Raw genomic sequence first — 22,707 nt, 5'->3', positions numbered from 1 at the left:
TGAAGTATGCATGGGATATTTACTTTGGAAAAATAATTTTTTGGAGTTTCATTTTAGGAAAACATTCTTTTCAGGTCAGGCCATATTATAAACTGCTCTTCAAATTCTGAACAGTTGGAATTTGAAGGAGGGAGTTGTTGTTTGTCCAAAATAAGACTTAAATAATAATGACAAACATTTATTGAAAATCGATCTATATTCAGTATAGGTAAGCTCTTTTGGGGTAATATTTTAATCTAAATTCTTTTTGTGTAGTATTTAATCGTCACACCAACCTTATTTAGAAGGTTTTCTGTTCCTCACTTGACAGATAAGGAAACTGGTAGTTAAGGGACACAAAACTAGTAAGTGATTGATAGAGCTCAGATTAACTCTTAAGTAGTGGTTCCTTTACAACTACTGTAAATGGCTTTCTACTCTGTTGCGACCTATAACTGAAATTAATTTCTAGTAAAACCTTGTACTTTAGCTAGTTTACTTGGGACCTGTCCATGTAATGAATATTTTTCATTTTATTGAGTAGTCCATATGGGAGATGCTGAGTGCTCATGAGATATACCCAGGGTGGGACTCAGATTTTGAAAACCAAATGTAATGTTTGGTCAAGTGAGATTGGTGGTAGTGTTTTGGGTGGGAAGGGGAGGTGAATAAGAATCACCTGGAACTCTGAGAACATGTGTCAGCTGGCCCCTTCCAGAATTTGTCTATGGCATAGGGATTGGAGTTCATGTGATTGATTATACTTTCTCCCAACAGTGAATAATCACGATTATTCATAAGGTAAGATGACAGTGATGGAGATGCATAATTTTCAGGTCCTTTCTCCTCTGCTTGAGAACACTCACTAGAATGCAAAGGAGAATGCTGTAGGCCTTAAAAACTCTTGGTCTTAAAAAATAGTTACTAGTTAGATTGGGAAAAGTTTCATTTTAGGAAAAACACTATATTCAGGTAACCTTGAATCTACTCTAATTTATGGGAGGAAAAAAGTTGTTTGCAATCTTCAATACTTTAGTTAATAATCTGTTAATTTTAATCCCCATAATGAATCCCTTTATCATTGTTGAAAACTGCTGCTCTCTAAAATATTCCAAGAGTACTAATCCTTTTCTGAGGCTTTTGCCATATCTAAGGTGATAAGTCTTTTTTTCTCTCCACTTTATGTTGTTTTATATATGAATGTAGGGACTAGGGAGTTTTATATACAGTAGTTTGTTACTTAGAAATCTTATTTCAAAAGGAGTAACTTCCTACTTGAAGAATGAGTCTAAGGCCAATCCTGAAAAGAAGGGAAGTAATTTAGAGGAAGTAAATTTGAAGGCTAATGTCTAATCTTAGTAACTTGAGCTTTTGGAAGTTTCTTTTCAAAATGTTAGAAAATTAACTCTTTTTTAAACTAACAGTTTTATCAGTTAACTTAGGAAAGCTAGGCTTATCTTTAATTTAGTCAATGAATACATTTATTCAGTGCTATTTTTGACTCTGCTAGACATTGTAGAGAATATAGAAATGAAAATACAGCTTTTTTATTAAAGCTTACAAATACTAGTATCTAACATTTAATTGTTAGCTGTTATGTGCTGAGAATTACTTTCCTGTGTTAACTCATTTAATAATTACCACTATCCTGTGAAGGTAGGAACCATTATTTTCCCCAAGTGTGCAGATGACTACATTGATACAGTGGCACAAAGGGGTTAAGTAACTTGCTCAAAGATTCACAGCTGCTTTGAACTCTAGTTCTCTCTACCAGGGCACACAGTATCAAGTGATGTAAGTTTATGTAGTTATTTAGGAAAGAGCACTGAGAGAGACCAAGTGCTATAGGAATTCAGAGAGGAAGAAAAATTTGTACTGGAGTAGCCAGGGAAGCCTTCTTAGGGAGGGTGTAACTCAGCCTTAAAAGAGATAAAAGGAGTGTTATGAGTGAGGGGAATCAGCCCTGGGCAGTGTTAAATTGTGCTTGAACACAGTCTCCCTGTAGGGAATAGGGGATAGACAGTGTGTAGTGTAAGGAGGTTGTATGGGGAAAAGGGCAGTATGCGAATGTAGCCCCAGAAGGTTAGAGCCCAAGATGGATCTTTGCATTTGCACTGCTTTGTCTCTTATTTTCTTTACCTAATAAACTGTGTAGATCTTTCTAAGTCTCAGTACATTTTAAAATTTATTAATCCTTTTCAAAACCATAATATATCCATTCGGTAGATTCAGACAGTGCAAAAGGATATATGATCTGTAAAGGCAATCACGGTAAAGAGTTTCCTGTGTCTTTTTAAAGTGCATGTCAGTGTTCCTTGTTCTTTGCTGAAGCCTTGTTCCATAGATGTGTACACCCCACTGTTACACAAAGGTATTACAGGGTACATACTCAGCATGTTTTTTTCTTTTAATAATCTATCTTTGAGATCATTTGTTAACCATTTTTTTAATGGTTACATAGTATGTCATTGTATGGATGTATTCATAAGATACTTAACTAGTCCTCAGAAGGGACATATAGGTTGTTTCTTGTTTTTCGCTTTATAACGTCGTTATTGTTGAAGTGTTCATTTTTGAACATAAATGTTTGCATCCATGTGAGAATATATTTGTAGGATAAATTCTTGTAAATAGAATTACTAGTTCAAATGGTGCATGCAATTTAAATTCTAATAGCTGTTACCAATGACCCTACAAAGGAGTCGCTCCCTACATTAGTAATAGTGTGTTCTTTTTGTAACTTAATCCCTTTAATACTCAGATACTGAAATTCTTCAACCACATTATGCTTAAAATCCGTTGATCTTACTACCCTGTTACTACCCCTCATCTTTTTCAGTTCCAACTTCTTTGAGTTCATAGGCCATCACTGTAACCACCCCTTTGTATGTATTCTCAACTTTCTTCTTTCCATCTTATGTGGAAAAACCTTAGCCCTGGTTAAATCCAACTCTTCCCTTATTCTACGCCTGTAACTAAATGTAGTTGGAAAAAGAAAAAAAATATGCCAACTGAGCTCACTTTGAACTCATGACCCATACTTAACCTCAAAGGTGGCATGTAGCAGTGCTCATCAGTCCACTAAGTTTTCTAAGTCTGTTACTTCTACCCTATGACCAACTGCAAGGATTTTCCCCTGTGTTGGTGGATTGCTGGTTTATTTCCTCTTTAGCTAGTCATGTAATATGGATACTTTCTTTGAAACACCCTCTTCCTTTCTGGTACTCATCATAGTGTTCTCACTGTTGTTTTCAAATATCTGTCTCCTTCGTGCCAGCCTCTTTCATGTTGCTTAGTCTCTACGGATAGACGCCTGTCCCCATTCCACAAACTTGAGGGCTTTGTTTTCCCGTGTAATGATAACTTGACTGGGCATTAATCTTTTCAACTAGTTGAGGAGGGAATGTGTGTAGGGTTAGGAAAAAGCCTCTTAGATGGGGCTTATTCCACCTCACCCTTTGATTAGGCTTCTCTCCCCGAGGGCACTCTCATACCCTCACCGTGGTCTTCTCATCCTTGTGATTTCTCATCCCAGCCATTTCACATTCTGCTGCCAAGGCTGTCTTTTTAAACCACAAATCTGATCATGTCATTCCATTGACTTTCCCTTGCTTACAGAAAGAATACAGTTTGCTGTGCAGGACATTATAAATCCTTCAATCTAACCATTGCTTATCTTTCCAGCCCCATTTTCCAGTAGCCTCCTCTCTGAATTCTTGTATTTAAGGTCATTTACTCAGGCTGTTCCCTCACATTAGAAAGTGTTTCTGAGCCACCATCACTCTACTAAATTCCTCCCAAGGAACTTGTCCTCATTCTTCAAGGTGTCCAGGTCAGATGTTACCTTCTATGAAGCCTTCTGGCACAATTGCTTACTTTTCTCTCTGTTCATACCAGAGAAGATAAGCTCCTGTTATAGTACTTAATGACACTGTTTTCTCTAAGAGCACCTTCCAGATAAAGCTGCTCTCTAGTAGCTAGAACAGGGAATGGCCCATAGAAAACCCTTGGTGTGTGTTAGATTGATTATCAGGGAGATAGAATTGAGAGGCCACTGGGCCTGGCTGGCATGGAGGTGTTCACCATTATATTGATGTGATGGGTGGAAGAGTGACTGACTGAGGAGGAAGCACAAAGGGTTGATGGGAGTGCCTGCCAGAAGTTATCTTTAAATGACTTGATATTTGCTGTAAATATTTTATAGAAAAATCTATAACATAAAATTAAGGGTATCTCTTCTTTGGAAGATCTTTTTAGCATGCAAAAAACCAGGACATTGAATAAGAATTCTGTGTCTGCCAAATAGCTGTGGGAGAATTGTTTAGGGTAGTCCTGTCCATTAGACTTTCTGCGATGATGGGTGTGTTCTATATCTCCACTGTCCAGTATTATAGTCATATACAGCTGTTGTGCATTGGAAATGTGGTTGGTGTGACCAAGGAACTGCATCTTAAAATTTAAATTAATTAAAAAATTAAAATAGTCACATGTGACTGACTAGTGGCTACAGTGTTGGGCAGTGAAACCAGCAGCACCAGCTTTGAGAGTGAATGCAGCCCAGACATTCCGTCTCTTGTGTTCATGTTACAAGTAATGACTCTGCTCTCCCGAATATATCTTTTCACTATTTTAAAATTCCAATTTATAACTGTCGTTGACATCTTTGGCGTTCTCTCTGCTTATGAATAAATTTAGGTATGAAGGAAGTCTTCATCTTGTAAATATGAAACTCTGCACCCATTAAATACTAACTTCCCATTCTCTCCTCCTGACCACCACCATTTTACTTTCTATCTTTGCGATTTTGACTACTCTTAAGTACCTCGTATAAGCAGAATTATACAGTATGTATCTTTTTATGCTGGCTTTTTATCACTTAGCATGTTCTCAAGGTTTATGCATGTTATAGCATATTACAGGGTTTCCTTCCTTTTTAAGGTTGAATAATATTTCACCATATGTATATACCAAATTTATTCATTTGTCTCTCCATAAACCCTTGGGTTGCTTCCACATTTTAGCTATTGTGAATAATGCCGCTCTAAAGGGTATATACATATCTCTTTGAGACTCTGCTTTTCAATTCTTTTGAGTACATACTCAGCTGGAATTGCTGGTTCATATGGTAATTCTAGTTTTAATATTTTGAAGAGCTGCTTTACTGTTTTCCACAGTGGCCATGCCATTTTACATTCCTACCAACACTTGTTTCCTGTTATTTTAATAGTAGCTATCCTATTGGGTGTGAGGTGGTATCTCATCGTAGTTTAGGTATGCATTTCTCTATTAGAGATGTCAGTCATCTTTTTATGTGCTTATTGGCCATTTGTATTTCTTGGAGAGATATCTATTCAAGTCCTTTGCCCATTTTTGAATCAGATTTTGTTTCGTTGTTGAGTTTTAGGAGTTCTCTAAGTACTCTGAATATTAATCCCTTATCCAGACACATGATTTGCTAATATTTTCTCTCATTCTCTAGGTTGTCTTTTTACTTCCTTGATGGTGTCTTTTAAAAAGCACAGAGTTTTTAATTTTGATGAACTTAAATTTACCTTTTATTGACTTTGCTTTTGATGTCACATCCAAGAAATCATTGCTAAATCCAATGACAAGAAGGTTTTCCCCCAGTGGTTTTCCTTTTAAGTTTAGGTCTTTTATCATTTTGAATTAATTTTGTTTATCATACAAGGTAAGAGTCTAAATTATTTTGCTACTGGATGTCTAATTTCCGAGCACTGTTTATTGAAAAGATTGTTCTTTCCCCTATAGAATAGTCTTGGCTCCTTGTCAAAAATTGGCTGATTTTATATGTGAAGGTTTATTTCTCTGTGTACTATTTCATTTGTCTATATGTCTGTCTTATTACCAATACCACATTGTTTTGATTTACTACTGTAGCTTTGTAATAAGTTTTGAAATTAGGAAGTCTGCTGACTTAATTTTTGTTTCTTAGATTGTTTTGGGTATTTAGGGTTCCATGAAATCCCATATAAATTTTGGGATGAGTTTTTCCATTTCTGGGGGGGGGGGAACCCTCTTGATATTTTGATAAGCATTGCATTTATTCTGTAGATCACTTTGTATAGTGTCATCTTAATATTAAGTATTTCAGCCTACGGCCATGCCACCCTAAACAAGCCTAGTCACATCTGATCTCGGAATCTGAGCAGGGTCAGGCCTGGTTAATACTTGGACGGGAGACCACTTAGGAAGACCAAGTGCTGTAGGCGTAAAAACTAAAAAAAATAAGGGATTGTAAGCTGACAGGGTCCTTGCAGTCTGTGAGGAAAACCAAGGTTGCCTCGCCTAAAAAAATAATAATAAGTATTTCGGTCCGTGAACACAAGATCTCATTTCATTTATGTCTTTAATTCTTTTCATCAGTGTTTTGTAGCTGCAGTATTCAAGTCTTTGGGATCCTTGGTTAAATTATTCCTAAGTATTTATTTTTTTAGATGCTAATTTTTTTCCTTTTTGAGTTATCACAAGCGTATGGAATTATAATTGATTTTTATATGTTGGTTTTATATCCTGGAGCTTTTGTTGAATTAATTTATTAACTCTAATAATGTTTGTGGATTCTTTAGGGTTTCCTGTTCCCATCAACAATGCACAAAGGTTTCAGTTTCTCCACATCTTTGCCAACAATTGTTATTTATTTTTTTAATAATAGCCATCCTAATGGGTTTTATCTTTTTTTAATGTATGCATTTACAGCTATCAATTTCCCTCAGTCCCCCTTTTCATTGGCAATCATCAGAATGTTCTCTGTCTATGAATTTATTTGTTCATTTTTTTGTTTTTTAAATTCCACATATAAGTAAAATCATATATTTGATTTATTTCACTTAGCATAATACCTTCTAGTTCCATCCATGTTATTGCGGATAGAAAGATTTTATTCTTTTTTTTTTTTATGGCTGAGTAATATTCCATTGTGTGCATGTACTATTTTATCCATTCATCTATTGATGAACACATAGGTTGCTTCTGTATCTCGGCTATTGTAAATAATGCTGCAGTAAACGTATGGATGCATATGTCCTTTTAAGAGACTTATTTCAGATTGAAAAACACAGACTGAATGTAAAGAGATGGAAAAAGATATTTCATGAAAATGGAAACAAAAAACAGTTGGGGTAGCAATATTTATACCCAACAAAATAGACTTTAAAACAAAGGCTGTAACAAGAGACAAAAAAGGACCCAGTAATTCTAGTATCTGGAGACACCCAAAACACTAATCTTGTAACCTTTTTAGATTTAAAGTCTTAATTTGTCTGACAATAATATAGCCATTCAACTGTCAACTGATGATTATTTCTGCCTGTTAGGAATATTGCGGTGACAGATCTTGCACATGTGTTTGGTATACTTCTTTACTAAATATTTTTGTGGCTTTAGACCAAAGAGAATGTTCTGCTTTAGTACATAACTACTAAACAATTTTGCAAAGTAGTCATATACTCCCAGCAGCAATAAATACATGTTCCATTTGCTTCCCATCTAACAACACTTTTTAAATTTTAGCCAAGCTGGTGGGTACGTAGCAATATCTCATTGGAGTTTTAATTTGCATGTCTCTGATAACTAACAGTGTTAAACATCTTTTCCTGTGTTTATTGGCTATTTTAGAAAGCTGTTTTTGTGAGAAAGGATTCCTTTGGACTAAGAAATTCAGTCCTATTTTCAGAGACATTGTAATACTCAGAATTATCCCTGGGTACCTGGTGGATGGGTGTTTCATTTTACTCCTGTAGTAAAGCTATACACGTACACTAAATCAGAGGTTCTCAAAGTTTAGCATGTATCAAGATCACCTGGAGGACTTGTTTAAATCCAGATTAATGGACCCACCCCCAGAAGTTCTGATTCAGTAGGTCTGTGGTGAGGGCTGATCATTTGCATTTCTATCAAGTTCTCAGACAGATATCACTAGTTTGGGAATCACTTTGAGAACCACTGACTAGAAAACGGGTTCTTAAGGAAACAGCAGCTAGTCCAAGTGTCATGGCTAGATATTTGCCTTAATAGGATTATTTTGTTAATTGAAAACTGATGATTAAAGGATTAAAAATATAGGACATTAAATCAGTCTTTAGTGCCTTACAATATTTGCTTTTGGTCCAGTGAGCAGTTATTTTTAATTTCCAGTCCAATTTAATCTAGGAAGACTTTAGAATATTATATCCTGAACTCTAGGCTAAACGAACAGCTTCAGTGAACAGCTCTAGAAAGCCTTCTAAAAGCTATTCAGACAAATGTAAGTCAACATCATGGTCACACAAAACACAAGGAAATCACTAAAGACTGCTATATGAAATGGAGAGAACTGAATGCTAATGCATGGTTGTGGTTTACCTAACCTACCCAAGCACATGTAGCAGCCACTCTAGCAGCTGAGGTGTCTGATGGACAGACTACTCCCACGCTGTGCAGCCAGATAAGGCAGGCAGGAATGTAAAGTAAATAGGCTGTAGTCAACACAGGATATCCTTAGACTTGTAAAAAGTAGTGTGAAAAGGGCTGGCCGCCAGTTATCAGTCTGAAGCTCAGAGAGCCTCAACCCTTTGCTTGGTATTTGTCTGCCAGTGAGAGTAAACAGACTTAAACACTAGAACAAGAGTTGATGACTTCACAGCAACTCAGACATACTTCCTCTGGTATGTAAATGACGCTCTAAAAAGAATGTACAAAAAAATCATGAAAGTCTAGAAAACAAACTGGGAAAAATGTGAAATACAAGTTTTTAAGACCACAAGACTTCTGATCAAATACATCAAATACTCGTTTAAGGAGAAACAGTTCAGAGTAATCAATCACTCTAAATTATAGATTAATTAATTGATTTTTCACAATGTTACCAAGGTTTGCATGGGTAGGCAAAGGAGAAAGGGGGCACTAAAAGCTGCTGGATTGCTTCTTGACATTTGAGAGAAAGAGATGAGGGCAAGACGGAGTAGGAATATAAACTCGAAGAGATTTCTTATTATTGTTAGTTAAGTGCCCAGTTCTACCTCTTACTGGCTAGCCGTGTGACCTTGAACAAGTTAGCCTTTCTGTGTTCCAGTTGTCTTATCTGTAAAACGAGAATGTTAGGCTCTGTCTAATAGAATAGTTATGAAGATTAAATGTGTTAAAGTAAAATTTATGACAGCATTATGTGTATATTTGTTATAAAGTGATGGGAGATGAGCCTTCCCTACATTTAACTAAATGCCCATGCTTTTAGGTATAAGAAAAGATAAAAAGGAAGCCGCGGGGAAGGAGGGTTGCCCCGCCCCCCCCAAAAAAAACCTAAACTAAATAAATAGACATCTGTGTTCATGGATGGAAGATTTAAGATTGTAAAGTGGCAGTACTCCTCATATTGATCTATAGGTTCAGTGCAATCTTTAACAGAATCCCAGCTGGCTTCTTTGTAGAAATTGACAAGCTGCTCCTAAAATTTATATGGAAATCCGAGGAACCCTGAATAACCCAAACAATCTTGAGACAGTACACAGTTGGAGGATTCACACCTCCTGATTTCAAAACTTACTGCAAACCAACAGTAATCAAGACAGTGTGGTACAGGCATAAAGACAAACATACAGATCACTGGAATAAAATTGAGAATTAAGCCCTCACATCTAGGGTCAGTTTTCTTTTTACAAGTTTACTAAGACCATTCAATGGATATAGAATATTCTTCAACAAATAATGTGAGGATGACTAATTTCTACATGATAGAATAATGAAGTTGGACCCTTACTTTATACCATGTATAAAAATTTACCCAAAATAGATCAAAAGCCTAAATGTAAGACTTAAATCTATACAACTCTTAGAAAAAGGCATAGGCTTTTCATGACCTTGGATTTGGCAATGGTTTCTTAGTTATGACACCAAAATCATCAGCAACCAAGGAAAAATAGATTAAATTGTACTTCATCAAAATTAAAAACTTATGTGCTTCAAAGTACACCATCAAGAGAGTGAAAAGAAACATCCCAATGGGCAATGGATTTAAATAGACATTTCTCTAAAGAAGATATACAAATGGCCAATGAGCACATGAAAAGATACTCAACATCATTAGTCATTAGGAAAATGCAAATCAAAACCACATGAGATACCACTTCACACCCACTCGAATGGCTATAATTTAAAAAATAGAAAATAACAATTGTTAGCAAGGATGTGGAGTAATTGGAACCTTTGTAATCTCTGGTGGGAATGTAAAATGGTGCACCTCTTGTGGGAAACATTTTGTCAGTTCTTCAGAAAGCAAAACATAGAATTGCCCAACAGTTCCACTCCTAGGCACAGACATACCTCAGAAATATCGTGGATTTAGTTCCAGACCACCTAAATAAAGAGAAGTATTGAAATAAGTGAATATTGTAATAAAGCAAGTCACATGAATTTTTGGTTTCCCAGTGCATATAAAAGTAATGTTTGTACTATACTGTAATCTATTAAGTATACATTGTATCTAAACAAAACAAAACAATGTACATACCTTAATTAAAAAGTACTTTATTGGTAAGAATGCTAACCATTATCTAAGCCTTCAGTGAGCCAGTAATGTTTCTGCTGGTAAAGATTCTTACCCTCCATTTGTAAAAAACACAGTATCTGCAAAGTGCAATAGAAATGAGGTATGTCTATATATACTCAAAGGAATTGAAGGCAGAAACTTGAACAGATACTTGTATTCCAGTGTTCATTGCAGCATTACTACAGTAGCCAAAAGGTAGAAGCATTCCCAAGTACCATCAACAGATAAATGGACAAATGCGATATATCCACAAAGTGAAATATCATTCAGCCATAAAAAGGAATGAAATTTGATACATGATACAACATAGATGAACCTTAAAGATTATGCTGAGTGAAATAAGCCAACACAAAATGACAAATGTGTGATTCTTTTTGTATGAGGTACCTAGAATAGGCAAATTTATCAACAGAAAGTAGGTGAGAGTTTACCAGGGGCCAAGGGGAGAGGGGATGGGGTGTTATTGCTTAATGGTAAGTTTCTCCTTAGAGAGCGAAAAGGCCCAACATTGTGAATATAGTTAATGCCACTAGATTATTGTAAAGGGAAAAACACTCTGTTACAATACGGTTTCACGTCTGACACATCTGATCACCAACTTTGGGGGGTCCCCCCACACTAAGCAATTCTGTGACACTAGCTAGTGTCCTACAGTTCAGTTTTGACACTATCTACCTGGAGTTATCATCAGATTCCAGAGGTTAAGTCCTACAACCGTCTACTTCAAATGCCAGTAGCAAGTTCAGAACGTTACCTCTGCTTACTGACTGGATATGAATCCCAGGTCCACAGCCCCCTCCTGGAGTTGAATTAAGTTGCTAAAGCCACTCACAGAACTCAGGAAAACATTTTACTTACAAGATTACAAGTTTATTATAAAGGGATACAGCCAGATGCATATGGCAAAATATGTGGACAGAAATGCATTGCTTCCATGCCCTCTCTGGGTGCATCACTCTCAGCACCTCTGTGTGTCCACTAATCTGGAAGCTCTGAGAACCCACCCTTTAGGGCTTTTTGGAGGCTTCATTACATGGGCCTGATAGATTAAGTCATTGGCTCTTGGTGATTAATTCAACAGTCAGCCCCTCTTCCGTACCCAAGGGGCCAGGATGCTGAAATTTCCAGCCCTCTAATCACATGGTTGGTTCCCCTGGCAACCAGCCCCCATCCTTAGGGAGTTTTCTGAAGTCACCTCATTAACATAAACTCAGGTGTGGTTGAAAAGAGCTTTGTTATGAATAATAACAAGATGCTCCTTTCACTTTGATCACCCTGGAGCTATTTCAGGAACTGGAATTATTTGAGGACAAAAGACCTAATATTGTAATGAAAAATTCTCCCATTGTTCATATTGCTTAGGAAATTACAAGGGTTTTTAGGAGCTGTGTGCCAGGAACAGGGATGAAGTCCAAGTACATGTTTCTTATTTTAAATCACAACATCAAATTGTACATTTAAAAATGCTTAAGATAGCAAGTTTTGTTATATTTTATTACAACTTTTAAAAAGTAATAATGTAGTATTCCTGGAACCATTGAATTGTATACTTTCCCCATCTTTATTGAGATACAGTTGACATAATGTGTAAGTTTATATACAAAGTGTCGATTTGATACACTTATGTTGTAAGATCACCACCATTGTATTAGCTAACACCTCCATCACATCATTCCATTTCTTTTTGTGGTCAGAACATTTAAGATTTACTCCCCACCCCCCAATAAAAAAAAATTTACTCCCTCAGTAACTTTAAAGTATACAGTACATTATTAACCGTAACTACTATACTGTACATTAGATCCCATGAATTGTATACTTTAAATGGGTAAATTATGTGATATGTAAATTATGTTTAAATAAAGCTATTTTTTAAGAGCATATACACACTTTAATAGAATAGCTTCTTTTTACGTGTTGCCCCCCCAACCCATGTGTCCAGTTAGAAGTCTCACATGGGTGTCAGTGTTTCCACATGTTGCTGAGTAGACTTGGCGTAGTTTACTTGCAGAAATTTAGGCTAATGGAGTTTGAGTATGATCAATTTGTAGGCTTCTTTGGCAATGAGAAAATCCATTGTTGTCTATTTCAATTACATGAGTTACATTTCAGTAGCTGCTCTAAAAACAGGTGGAAACTGTATACCTTAGGCCAGAATGGTTTTTCATCTTGAAAATTAATGTATTTTAATAACATACTGGCCTCACACTCAATAAAATCTAGTAAATCTATACTGCTTTTCCCATTGGTAAAATGGGAATGAGTGATAATTATGCATGCCTCTGGAAGTTCAGGATCAAATCAGCCCTTATCAAGTGCATTGTGATATACCAGCATAAGGTCTCATGGTGGCTTATGAAGGTCCATGCAGTTTGTTAGGGTCTGTTGTAGTATAGCAGAATTGAAACTTCTGACATTCTTTGTATCATTATTAAAGAGAATACCAGAAGAATGATTAGCATGTAGGGTGTTTTTTGAAGAAGTTTTATGTCAGGTAATAAGGTGAGGCATAAATGGAGTTGAGAGCCACAGTCAGCCTGTCAGTAGCAGTAGGCGTCACTATCAGATGTGGCAGTGAAGTGTATCTTGTAGCTGCCATGGTTGTCCTCCAAAACCCACATCTGTGATGGAGCGAGTGAGGCATGTGCCTCAGAAAGTGCTTCATCATCATTGCCAGCAGAGGAAGTCACCCTGAAAAGGCATTGCTTTTGGCCATGACAACCAGGGTTTGCACATCACACCAAAAAAAACATTCTTACCCTCTGTGCTCGCTGCCGTTCAAGAGAGGATGTTTATGTCCAGACAGCCATTATTTCCTCTTGTGGAAGGAAGAAGGTGGTTTCCAGAAGGATGACCTCTTACCATTCGTTCCCAGCTGTGCTCAGCAGCAGGGCTAGGCCTGTCCTCCTAAGTTCCAGTTAGGAGACTATCTTTGGTAAGGTTAGTCTTTGGACAAAACAAAGTTTCCTGCTTTTTTAATAGAAACCTTTAAATAACAGCAATTTTTAATTTTGTGTTTTAACCACCAGATCATTGAATACCAGCCACAGACAGCCACCCATATGACATTGTTGAGTTCACCCAGTTGCTGGAACTTAAAGCATCAAGCATTCTGGACATAGAGCTAGAAAGGCTTATTGACTTTTTTTTTTTTTTTGGTATGGTTATCAGTAACTTTGTTTGTGGGGGTCTGCTGGGAAGACTGGGCTTTCATACTGCCTATGGAGTAGTAACTGTTACCAAGGCAAGGCACTGGAGGGAGGCAAGGCAGACTCAACATCCAGGTCCGGGTCACCTTCGTTTCTCATTATTCTTGTGGTTGATTTTGAGAGGTTACCACTGGAACTGCATGTGTTCCCTTCCAGAGAATTTTCCTGATCTTGTAAATCAGAGAGCAGGCCTGGGCCTGAATACTTGGTACACTTAAGAGCAGGCATCTTTGCTGTGGTGCTACCTGTCTTTTCTGGCAGCATTTTACAGAGAGTCCAGCTGTAATACAGTGATGGTAGGAAATATGTGCTTACAATTGGAGGCTTTTGAAAGGCAGATAGCAAACATCATATATGGTATATCAGATCTAAAGAGGGGAAGCTGGAATGTTGAAACTCCAAAAACATCCCTAGTACGTCAGGCAAAAGTAGCTTCAGGCTGACATACTTTGGTAGTCTGTTTTTTCAAAGGAATGTCATGGAAATTCTCTCCTGAGTATAGCACATATCTAGGTACAAATAGTATTTCATGCTGAAGTCCTTTTCATTATTTCTGTTCTTAGCCTGTGGTAGTTTGATTGGAATTTCAGTTTTCTAATTCTTTACTGTTCCATGTCTAATTGCAAGTTTCCTATCTGCTGAGTCCTTTGTTTCAAGAAAAGATTGATCAGAGAAGGCCAAGGACTCAGGTTTTTTCAGTATTTTTGGGAAACACACCCCCTCTTTGGGCTTTTGTTCCTCTCTCTCTGCATGGATCCCATTTGGCATGTCCTTGCCACATTAATGCAACTGGGAGTAGTGCTCTAAGCTGGATAGGCTAAGCCGGAAGTGGTTCCTGTCTTGGAGGAGCTTCCATTCCAGGAACAGGCGAGTCAAGCATGCAGAAATGTAACTGACTGCTGCTACCTCACACAGAGTAGGATGCCTGGTAAAAGGGGTTGAATTGAGGTGAATAAGGACCAGAAGAGGTCCAAAGCCCCACTTGGAGGCAGCATTTGATTTTGGGGTTTAGAAAGTATAGGACCAGAAATAGGCTTTGGAATGGAAGGATATAACTTGAATTGGACAGGTGAAGTGTTTTCTTCTGGGGAAATGGTAGACATTTTCAAAGCAGGCATTACTTTGAGGTGAAGTGAAAAAAGTTTTACAAGGCAAGTTAATGGAACCAGGTATGTGGTAAGGAATGAAGAGAAGGTGAGAAGGAAAAATAGGTTGCCGTTCGAATTTTAGAGGACCCCAAAGGTAAGGTTGAGGTATCTTAACCTACTTTGGGCATTGAGGACCTTCTGAAGGCCTTTGAACAAAGGTGTGATGAACTGAAGCCCAGGCATAGGAATGGAGAGTGTTTGGCTGCAGCAGGCAGGATAGAAGGGAAGGGAAGTAAGGGAAGTTGGATTTTTGCTTTTTTCCAGGTAGGCGATATTACAGACTTAACTGGAATGATGACTATAGTGATGAAAAGGGGGTAGGATGTGAAAGTGAGACCCACAAAGAGGTAGAATTCCCCAGAACTTGACAGTGTTCATACTGTGAAGAACAAAGGAAGTCGGAGAATCATTTAACCTCGGGGTTTCTACACTCAGCTGAGTATATCAGGAATGTCATTTTGATTTTACCACCGAGATTGAGGGAACTAGGAAGAGAAGATTTGGCAGGTTGGGTTGATGACTTGGAGACACTGAATTTGACATGCACCGAGTTAGACGTATGTTGGGCGTTTGAGAGCAGGGACTGGAAGAGAGATTTGGGAGTCATGTGCATAGAAGTGAGATTTGGAGAATTGACATCTCCAGAGAAAAGTTAGAGTATTAGAATGAGGGGAGGAAACCAGCCTTAGAAGGAATGATTAGATATGGAGGCTGTAGCTGAGGAGACAGAAGCCTTAGAGATCAGCGCAGGTGAGGGAGGTCCAAAGACAGGGAAGTAAGTTGCAACAAAAAATATCAAGGAGAATAAGGACTGGATTTTGTGACGGTGGTCTCATCGGTAACTGGAGAATATTTCAGTAGAAGTTTGGGCAGAAGGGCAGATTGGAAGAATTTAAACAAGTTGAGTAGATATGAAGCAGCAGAAATATATACCTTTTCTTTGAAACAGGCCACAGGAAGGTCACGAGAGGAAAGCATGGATGTGGGAAGATTCATTGTTTTAAAATCGGGGGCACTCTGCACTTAATTGTAGACTGAAAGAAAGGAGCCAGTGGAGAGGGAGAGGTGAAGGGGCGTAGGATACCACAGGCAGCAATACTGTATGAATTGAGAGGCACTGGAGGACCTGCATTAGGCCTGGGGAAGGGAGAGACCCTAGTAGCAATTGCTGTTTACTGAGTGCCTCCTGTGATGCCAGACTCCGTAAGGGATGCTTGTTGAGATACCCCTCCCTCTAGTGAGGTACTGCTGCACTAGAGGGCTATATGGTGTAGGCTCCTGAGAGTGAGCTGTGTGCTCTCGTGTCTGTTAAATACTAAGTGTGGGAGATTCTGCATGGCACCCCTCAATTGCTTTTTTGGATACCATTTCTATTTGCATATGTGTGGGAAATATATTGCAATATTGGTTGTCTTTATTTTCTTTGTTAACAGTAACCGCTTAATGTAGTTCGCTGAAGTTTAGTCCATAGCCAGAACACGTCGTTCTTTTTTTTTTTTTTTTTCCAGATTTGGGAAAGACTGGTCTAGTAATGGCAGAGAACTTAACTTGCAGTAGGTAGGTGTTTTCTGTGCCCTTTCAGCACCATGAGAGAGCACCTTTTGACTTGAGCGAGGGTGGCACACTAACTTACTTATACTAAAGGTTTTGAACTTAGGGGAGTAAGAATTATTAAAAGACATACAGTCATTTTTATTCTGTGACAGGTGACTTAAATAGATATATTATAATTGACTATTACTAGAAAAATAAATTTCTATTCAAAGCTCTTAAAAGTTATTTCTGAGACTGAATTGAGCCTAGAAAATGACACATCTGGCAAAGAGAAAGCTCAGGGTGATCTCCTTTCTCAAGATGACAAGTCATGTATCTGAAAAGATACTGGATTATAGCAAAGTGGAAAGGAAAAGATACTAGAGCCAAAAATGTTCCTGGGCCATTTCAGGAAAAAATAGCAGGTTTCATCTTCTGTTTGTACTTCTCACTTTTTAACAACTCTGGTATTGCCAGACTGCCGGCATCCCAGAAATCACCCTATAAATTGCAGGCTTTCATTTTCATTTTGTCCTATAATCACTTGTAATTTCTTTTTTTGCCATCCATAGAGGCTGAATGGTTTTACACATTCCCTGGGCCAGTGTTCTCCAAGGAAAATTTTCTAGAGCCTTTTTAGTTGCTCCTTGGCATTTTCATTTTGTGTGTCTTTAACCACATTAGATTCAGAAAGATTATTTCTTGAGAATTGAGTGCCTTCTAGGAAGGATACTATTCAAAGATGGCAGCCTTTTCTTAAACCAGGGAATTCCTGGTGAATTATTTTGTTTGCATCCCGTAAGGGTGTTTGACTTTGAGCACAAACCAATGCAAGTTAGGTCTGAGGAAATGTATAAAGCATATAAAATCTTGACAGGAATTTGAGAGCATGTGGAAAACAGAAAATGGCTTATGAATCTTATCAAGATGTCAACAGTCAGACTGAACATAGAGGAAGGATTTTTTAAGAGGTAAATTCATCCATGTCTATGCTCTGGATTATTTCATGGAAGACTGGAAATGAGGTCATTTCTCTCTCCGTTCTCATTAAATTTTTTTTTTCCTTTGGATTTACTAATACCTGCAACATGGCCAGTAATGTGCTAGACTGCATAAGGCTGCAAGGAAATTTAAGATGTTCTCTGAGGTAATTTGAAATCTGGTTAGAAGACAAAACACAAGTGAAACAAGTGCAGGACCTCAAGGCAGGTCTCATATTCGTTAGGATCCAAAGCAAGGCAGAGAGGAATATAGGTGCTGAATGGATGGCCAGTGTGTTGGGCTATAATTTAAATGATTAGTCTCAGTACAATACTGTTTTGACTGCATATCCTATTGTTTAAAGAATTATAATGAGCACATTTCTCTTTATGTATATGGTTATTGTGCTTTCATTATTGATACTACCCTCAATCCACTGCTTTTTTGTAGTCTTTAAAAGTCACTAGATCATATGGATTTGGTTAAAGCATATCTGTGTATATACTTAGTCACATATTCATTGCAATATGTCACTGCAAATGAGTAATGGCAGCACTGTCAGCCCTTCCCATTATGGAACCTTCTGCTTATGAGTTCATGTCAAATTTTAAAGCTAAGCTTATGTTTCCTAGACTAAAAAAAAAAATGTGTTTCTAATGTTTTCTTCATGTACCTCAATGGATTGTTTCAGCTACTCCAATTTGGGAAACATTCCCTTTTGACAGTATGGTTTTGTCAGTGTGTGTGTACTGTTGATTAGTTTTACTATAGGTAAAAGAGACCTGAAAAATACCACCTTGAACAAGACAGTTACTTTTTTTCATTCAAATGGAAGAAGTGTGGAAGTAGACAGTTTGGGGCTGAAATGGTGACTCCCAAGATTATCTGGGATCCAGGCTCCCTTCTGCCTTTTATTCCTCCAACTTCAAAGGGCGGCACTCATCTTCACATCCCAGGAGGGCTGTTTAGAAAGCTGCCCTGCCTCCGGGTTTAAGCGGCAAGGAGGAGGAAGTGGGTGAAGAAGAAGGGCATGTAACTTCACTTTAAGGAAGACTCCTTGAAAGTCCTAAAAGTTACTGCTGATTACATCTCATGGGCTAGAACTTTGTACATGGCCATACTTAGCTATAAGGGAAGCTAAGAAATACAGTCTTCTAGCTGGGCACAGCTAAAAATTGGAGTGCTATTCTAAGAGCGAATGGTGGGAATTGGGGTGGTTGACTGTTAGTCTCCACCAAATGGAGTCCGTGTCTTTTATAGGGGGGTGGGTAATAGCTTTATAGAAATATCCACATACTTATACGATACACCCATTTAAAGCGTGCAGTTCAGTGGTATATAGTGTATTTATAGAGTTATACATCATCTCACAGTCATTTTGGAAAATTTTTACCATCACAGAAAGAAATCCACTATTCCCCTAGAAGTCATTCCCTTATTCCTTCCTATCACACGTCCTTTCCCTGGGCAATCACTAATCTACTTGCTGTCTCTGCATTTGCCAATTCTGGACATTTTATATGAATAGAATCACATAGTGTGTGGTTCTTTGTGACTAGCTTTTCATATACGTAATGTTTTCCAGGTTCATCCATGTTATAGCATGTATCAGTACTCTCCCCACTTCTTTATTGCCAAATAATATTCCGTTGTACAGGTATACCACATCTTGTTTTTATCCATTCATCAGTTATTGGATATTTGGGTTGTTTCTACTTTTTGACTATGATGGATAATGAATGTTGCTGTGGACATTCATGTAAAAGTTTTTGTGCGGATGTGTCTTTATTTCTCTTGCATATATATCAGAGTAGAATTTCTAGGTCATTTATATTCACATTCTTTGCCTTTTAAATTAGTTTATTAGTCTTTTTATTATTGAATTCTTTATATATTCTGGATCCAAATCAGCATCTTGACTGCAGCCTCAATAGAGATCCTGAGCAGGCCACTCCACCTAAGCTGCTTTTTCATTGAGTTGTAAGAGTTCTTTATATATTATAGATACAAGTCTCTTACATTTGCTCTTATACTGTGGGTTGTCTTCTCATTTTCTTGATAGTATCTCTTGAAGCACAAAAGCTTTAAAATTTTTTTATGAAGTCCAATTTATCACATTTTTTAAAGTTAAAAATATTTTATGGCTCTAGCTCTTATATTTAGGTCTTAAGTTAATGTTCGTATATGATGTGAAGTGGGGTTCTAACTTCATGACAGTGCAACACTGTCTCGATTACTGTAGCTTTGTAGTAAGTTTTAAAGTCAGGAAGTGTGAGTCCTCCAACTTGTGTTTCAAGATTGTTTTGGCCATCTGGGTCCAATGAATTTCCATGTGAATTTTTGATCAGTTTGTCACTATCTGCATAGAAGCCAACTGGGATTTCGATAGGGACTCTTGAATTCGTAAATTTATTTGGAAGATATTGCCATTTAATAATACTGTCTTCTGGTTCGTAAATGGGAATGTCTTTTTGTTTATTTAGATCTTTAATTTCTCTCAACAAGGTTTTGTATTTTTCAGTGAATGTTTTGTACTTTTTTCAAATGTATTCATATTTTATTCTTTTTTGATGCTGTTGTAAGCGAAATTGTTTTCTTGACTTCAATTTTAATTTATTCATTGCTAGGGTATAGAAATACAATTGATTTTTGTATGTTCATCTTGTGTCCTCCATCCTTGCTGAATTTATTAGTTCCAATAATTTTTTAATGGATTCCTTAGGATTTTTCATATATAAGATCTTGTCATCTGTGAATTGAGATAATTTGCCATCTTCCTTTCTAATCTATATGTCTTTTATTTCATTTTCTTGCCTAATTGCCTCCAGTATCATGTTAGATAGAAATTGCTAGAGTAGATTTTTTTTTGTCTTGTTCCCGATCTTGGGGAAAAGGTTTCAGTCTTTTTATAATTAAGTATAATGTTTGTTATGGTTTTTTGTATGACTTTTTGGTGCCAAGTGGAAAGGCATTCTAGCATTTTGTATTTGGGAGTGCTACTAGAGGCTTGCACCTCATGGTCAGAAAAATGTGTGTCATAGCCCAAAACTAGTATGACACTCTAGATAATACCTTTGTCTTATGTTTCAGCAATGGCTGCCATCAGGAAGAAATTGGTGATTGTTGGTGATGGAGCCTGTGGCAAGACCTGCTTGCTTATCGTTTTTAGCAAGGACCAGTTTCCAGAGGTGTATGTACCCACAGTGTTTGAGAACTATGTGGCAGATATTGAAGTGGATGGAAAGCAGGTAAGTACACTTTCCAAAACAACAGGTACTATTTGCATGTTACATAGGCTATTCATAAAGCATATAGAGAATTAGGCCTCTTTGTCTCTTCACTGCACAATATAACAATAACAAAAATGACTGTTTTTAGCTGCTGTCATCTAGACTTTGTCCATATTTATATATATTTTATGTGGGGAAACCTTAGTATGTATATGTGTTCTTTTCAGCTTTATTCATATTTGAGATGAACTTCTTTGTATGGATGGGCTTTTTTTATTGTCATAGTATTTCATTAAGTGCTGAAATACAAGATGACTAGGTCATGAGGTCTTTATTGATTATGCTTCTCAAAGAGTTATACTGATCTATGCCACCAGGAGCATGACATTTAGACAACATCCTCACATTTAATTCTTAAAATATTTTTTGACTTTAACATGAACAGTGCTGCCACAGTTGCTTCAATTACCTCTTATTGGCAGTAAGGACAGTGTTTCCCTATGTCTGTCCTGAAAGCCCGCTGTCAAGACCGGGACAAAGCTCTTCTGGAATTAGAATACATATTTTTTTATTTTCTGCGCCCTTTTGTCATCGAAATAATGTCTTACCCAGCATTCTGTATGTCTTTTGAAAAGTAATGAAATTCCCTTTGCAAATGGGTCAGCTGAAAAGAAAACTGGAACAAGGGGCTCTTCTCCAGCTTACTCGGTCCTCTCAGGCGTTCAGTCACATGCCTCTTGCTGCCGGCACCTAATGTATTGGCTTCCATAATTCCATCTCCTTTCTCCCTTCTCATTTTCCTGCTTTACCCACTATCCCTTTTTTGTCCCAGTGTTACCTAGCCCCAGTTCGTGGCACCATGTGTGGAAAGCACATTAGGACAGCTGCTCAGAATTCTAGAGTTCCTTGTTATAGGCTGTCCTGATAGTTCTGTGACCATGAGTAAATTGCCTAATCTTTGAGCCCCCTTCATTTGTAATGTGATTTAAACCATTTTATAGGTAACGTCGAGGTTCTGGAAGTAACTGAAAGCATCTGGAAGCACCAAAGTACTTTCCAAATTGGGCCGAACAATAGCATGCTAAAAAAAAAACCCTTTACAATTTATAGTTAATTTTATCCAATTGCAATGTGGGTCACAGTGATTGCTCTCATGCTATTAGGAACCACCACAAGACACCTTTCTGCCCAAGAATGCATGGGGGAGGGGAAAACAGTAATAAATTCTAGCATAACAAAACTTTGGGTCCTATCCTACATGTGATCCATCATTGTAGTGCTGCCAATTCAACCTCAGTCAGCTCTGTGCATGGATGCTCGGATACTGCCGTTTCTATGGGCCTGGACAACCGGTTTTTTGTTTAGAGACACATGGTACATTTGTGACAAACTGGGTGGAAATGTGCTGAGATCTTTGCATCTGCTGTCATTATAACAGCCCTCTTATCTAACTTGGATTGCCACACATACGCAGAAAGACTCAGTGGCTTGAGGGAAGCAGGATCAGGTTGGATTCTCAAATGCCTAGGGGATGTATATTGCTGGTTTTATCCTCTCATTCCCTCCAGAGAGAGCAGCTGTTGGTTGCTGTGTATCTGTGACCGGCCAGTCGGGAAAGTGTTTCACACCTGTGGCAGTACTTTAGTTTTGGCAACAGTCATGGCTCTTCTGTCCTCTTTGAAGTATCATCTGTTCCTGGGAGTCTTGAAACAGCCAGGATCTTACCCATAAGCAATTTAGGAACCCTGACTTAAAACCTTTGAGGAATGGTCCATAAGTATCTTTCTTACACTGCCACCTTTAAACATGCCTGACCATGGCAAGATAGGGAGCCCTGTTATACAGGGAGAAGAAACCCTGAAATAAAGGTGCTTAATCTGGAAGAGGTATCCCACCCCAGCTGCTCACCTCAGAGCAACTCAGTAGCCCCCAGAGTGGGAGCGGGCGCTGCCTGGGAATGTTTGTGTAAGAGTATGTGCTGACAGAGCCTAGGGAACCTTCCAAGATTCTAGGTGATCATGGTCCCAGGAGTAGACGTACCCAAAGAGAAAAGGCCCATTCTGGTATGAGATAGGCCTAACACA

General features: G+C 37.8%; 1 protein-coding gene across 2 annotated transcripts in view; it reads left to right on the top strand.

The window, feature by feature from the left end:
• The window catches only part of RHOA (ras homolog family member A), a 40,930-nt gene that overhangs the window by 13,513 nt on the left and 4,710 nt on the right, over positions 1-22,707 (top strand). For both annotated transcript variants that reach the window (XM_039837762.1, XM_039837763.1), the window contains one exon: positions 20,484-20,641. In XM_039837762.1, coding sequence (XP_039693696.1) covers positions 20,486-20,641 — 156 coding nt within the window. In that variant the 5' untranslated portion in view covers positions 20,484-20,485. The remainder of the gene's footprint in view (positions 1-20,483; positions 20,642-22,707) is intronic.

Source organism: Pteropus medius, unplaced genomic scaffold (genome assembly GCF_902729225.1).
Source record: "Pteropus medius unplaced genomic scaffold, Ma_sr-lr_union100, whole genome shotgun sequence".
Taxonomy (NCBI): Eukaryota; Metazoa; Chordata; class Mammalia; order Chiroptera; family Pteropodidae; genus Pteropus; species Pteropus medius.
This window is presented reverse-complemented; position numbering and strand designations above follow the sequence as displayed.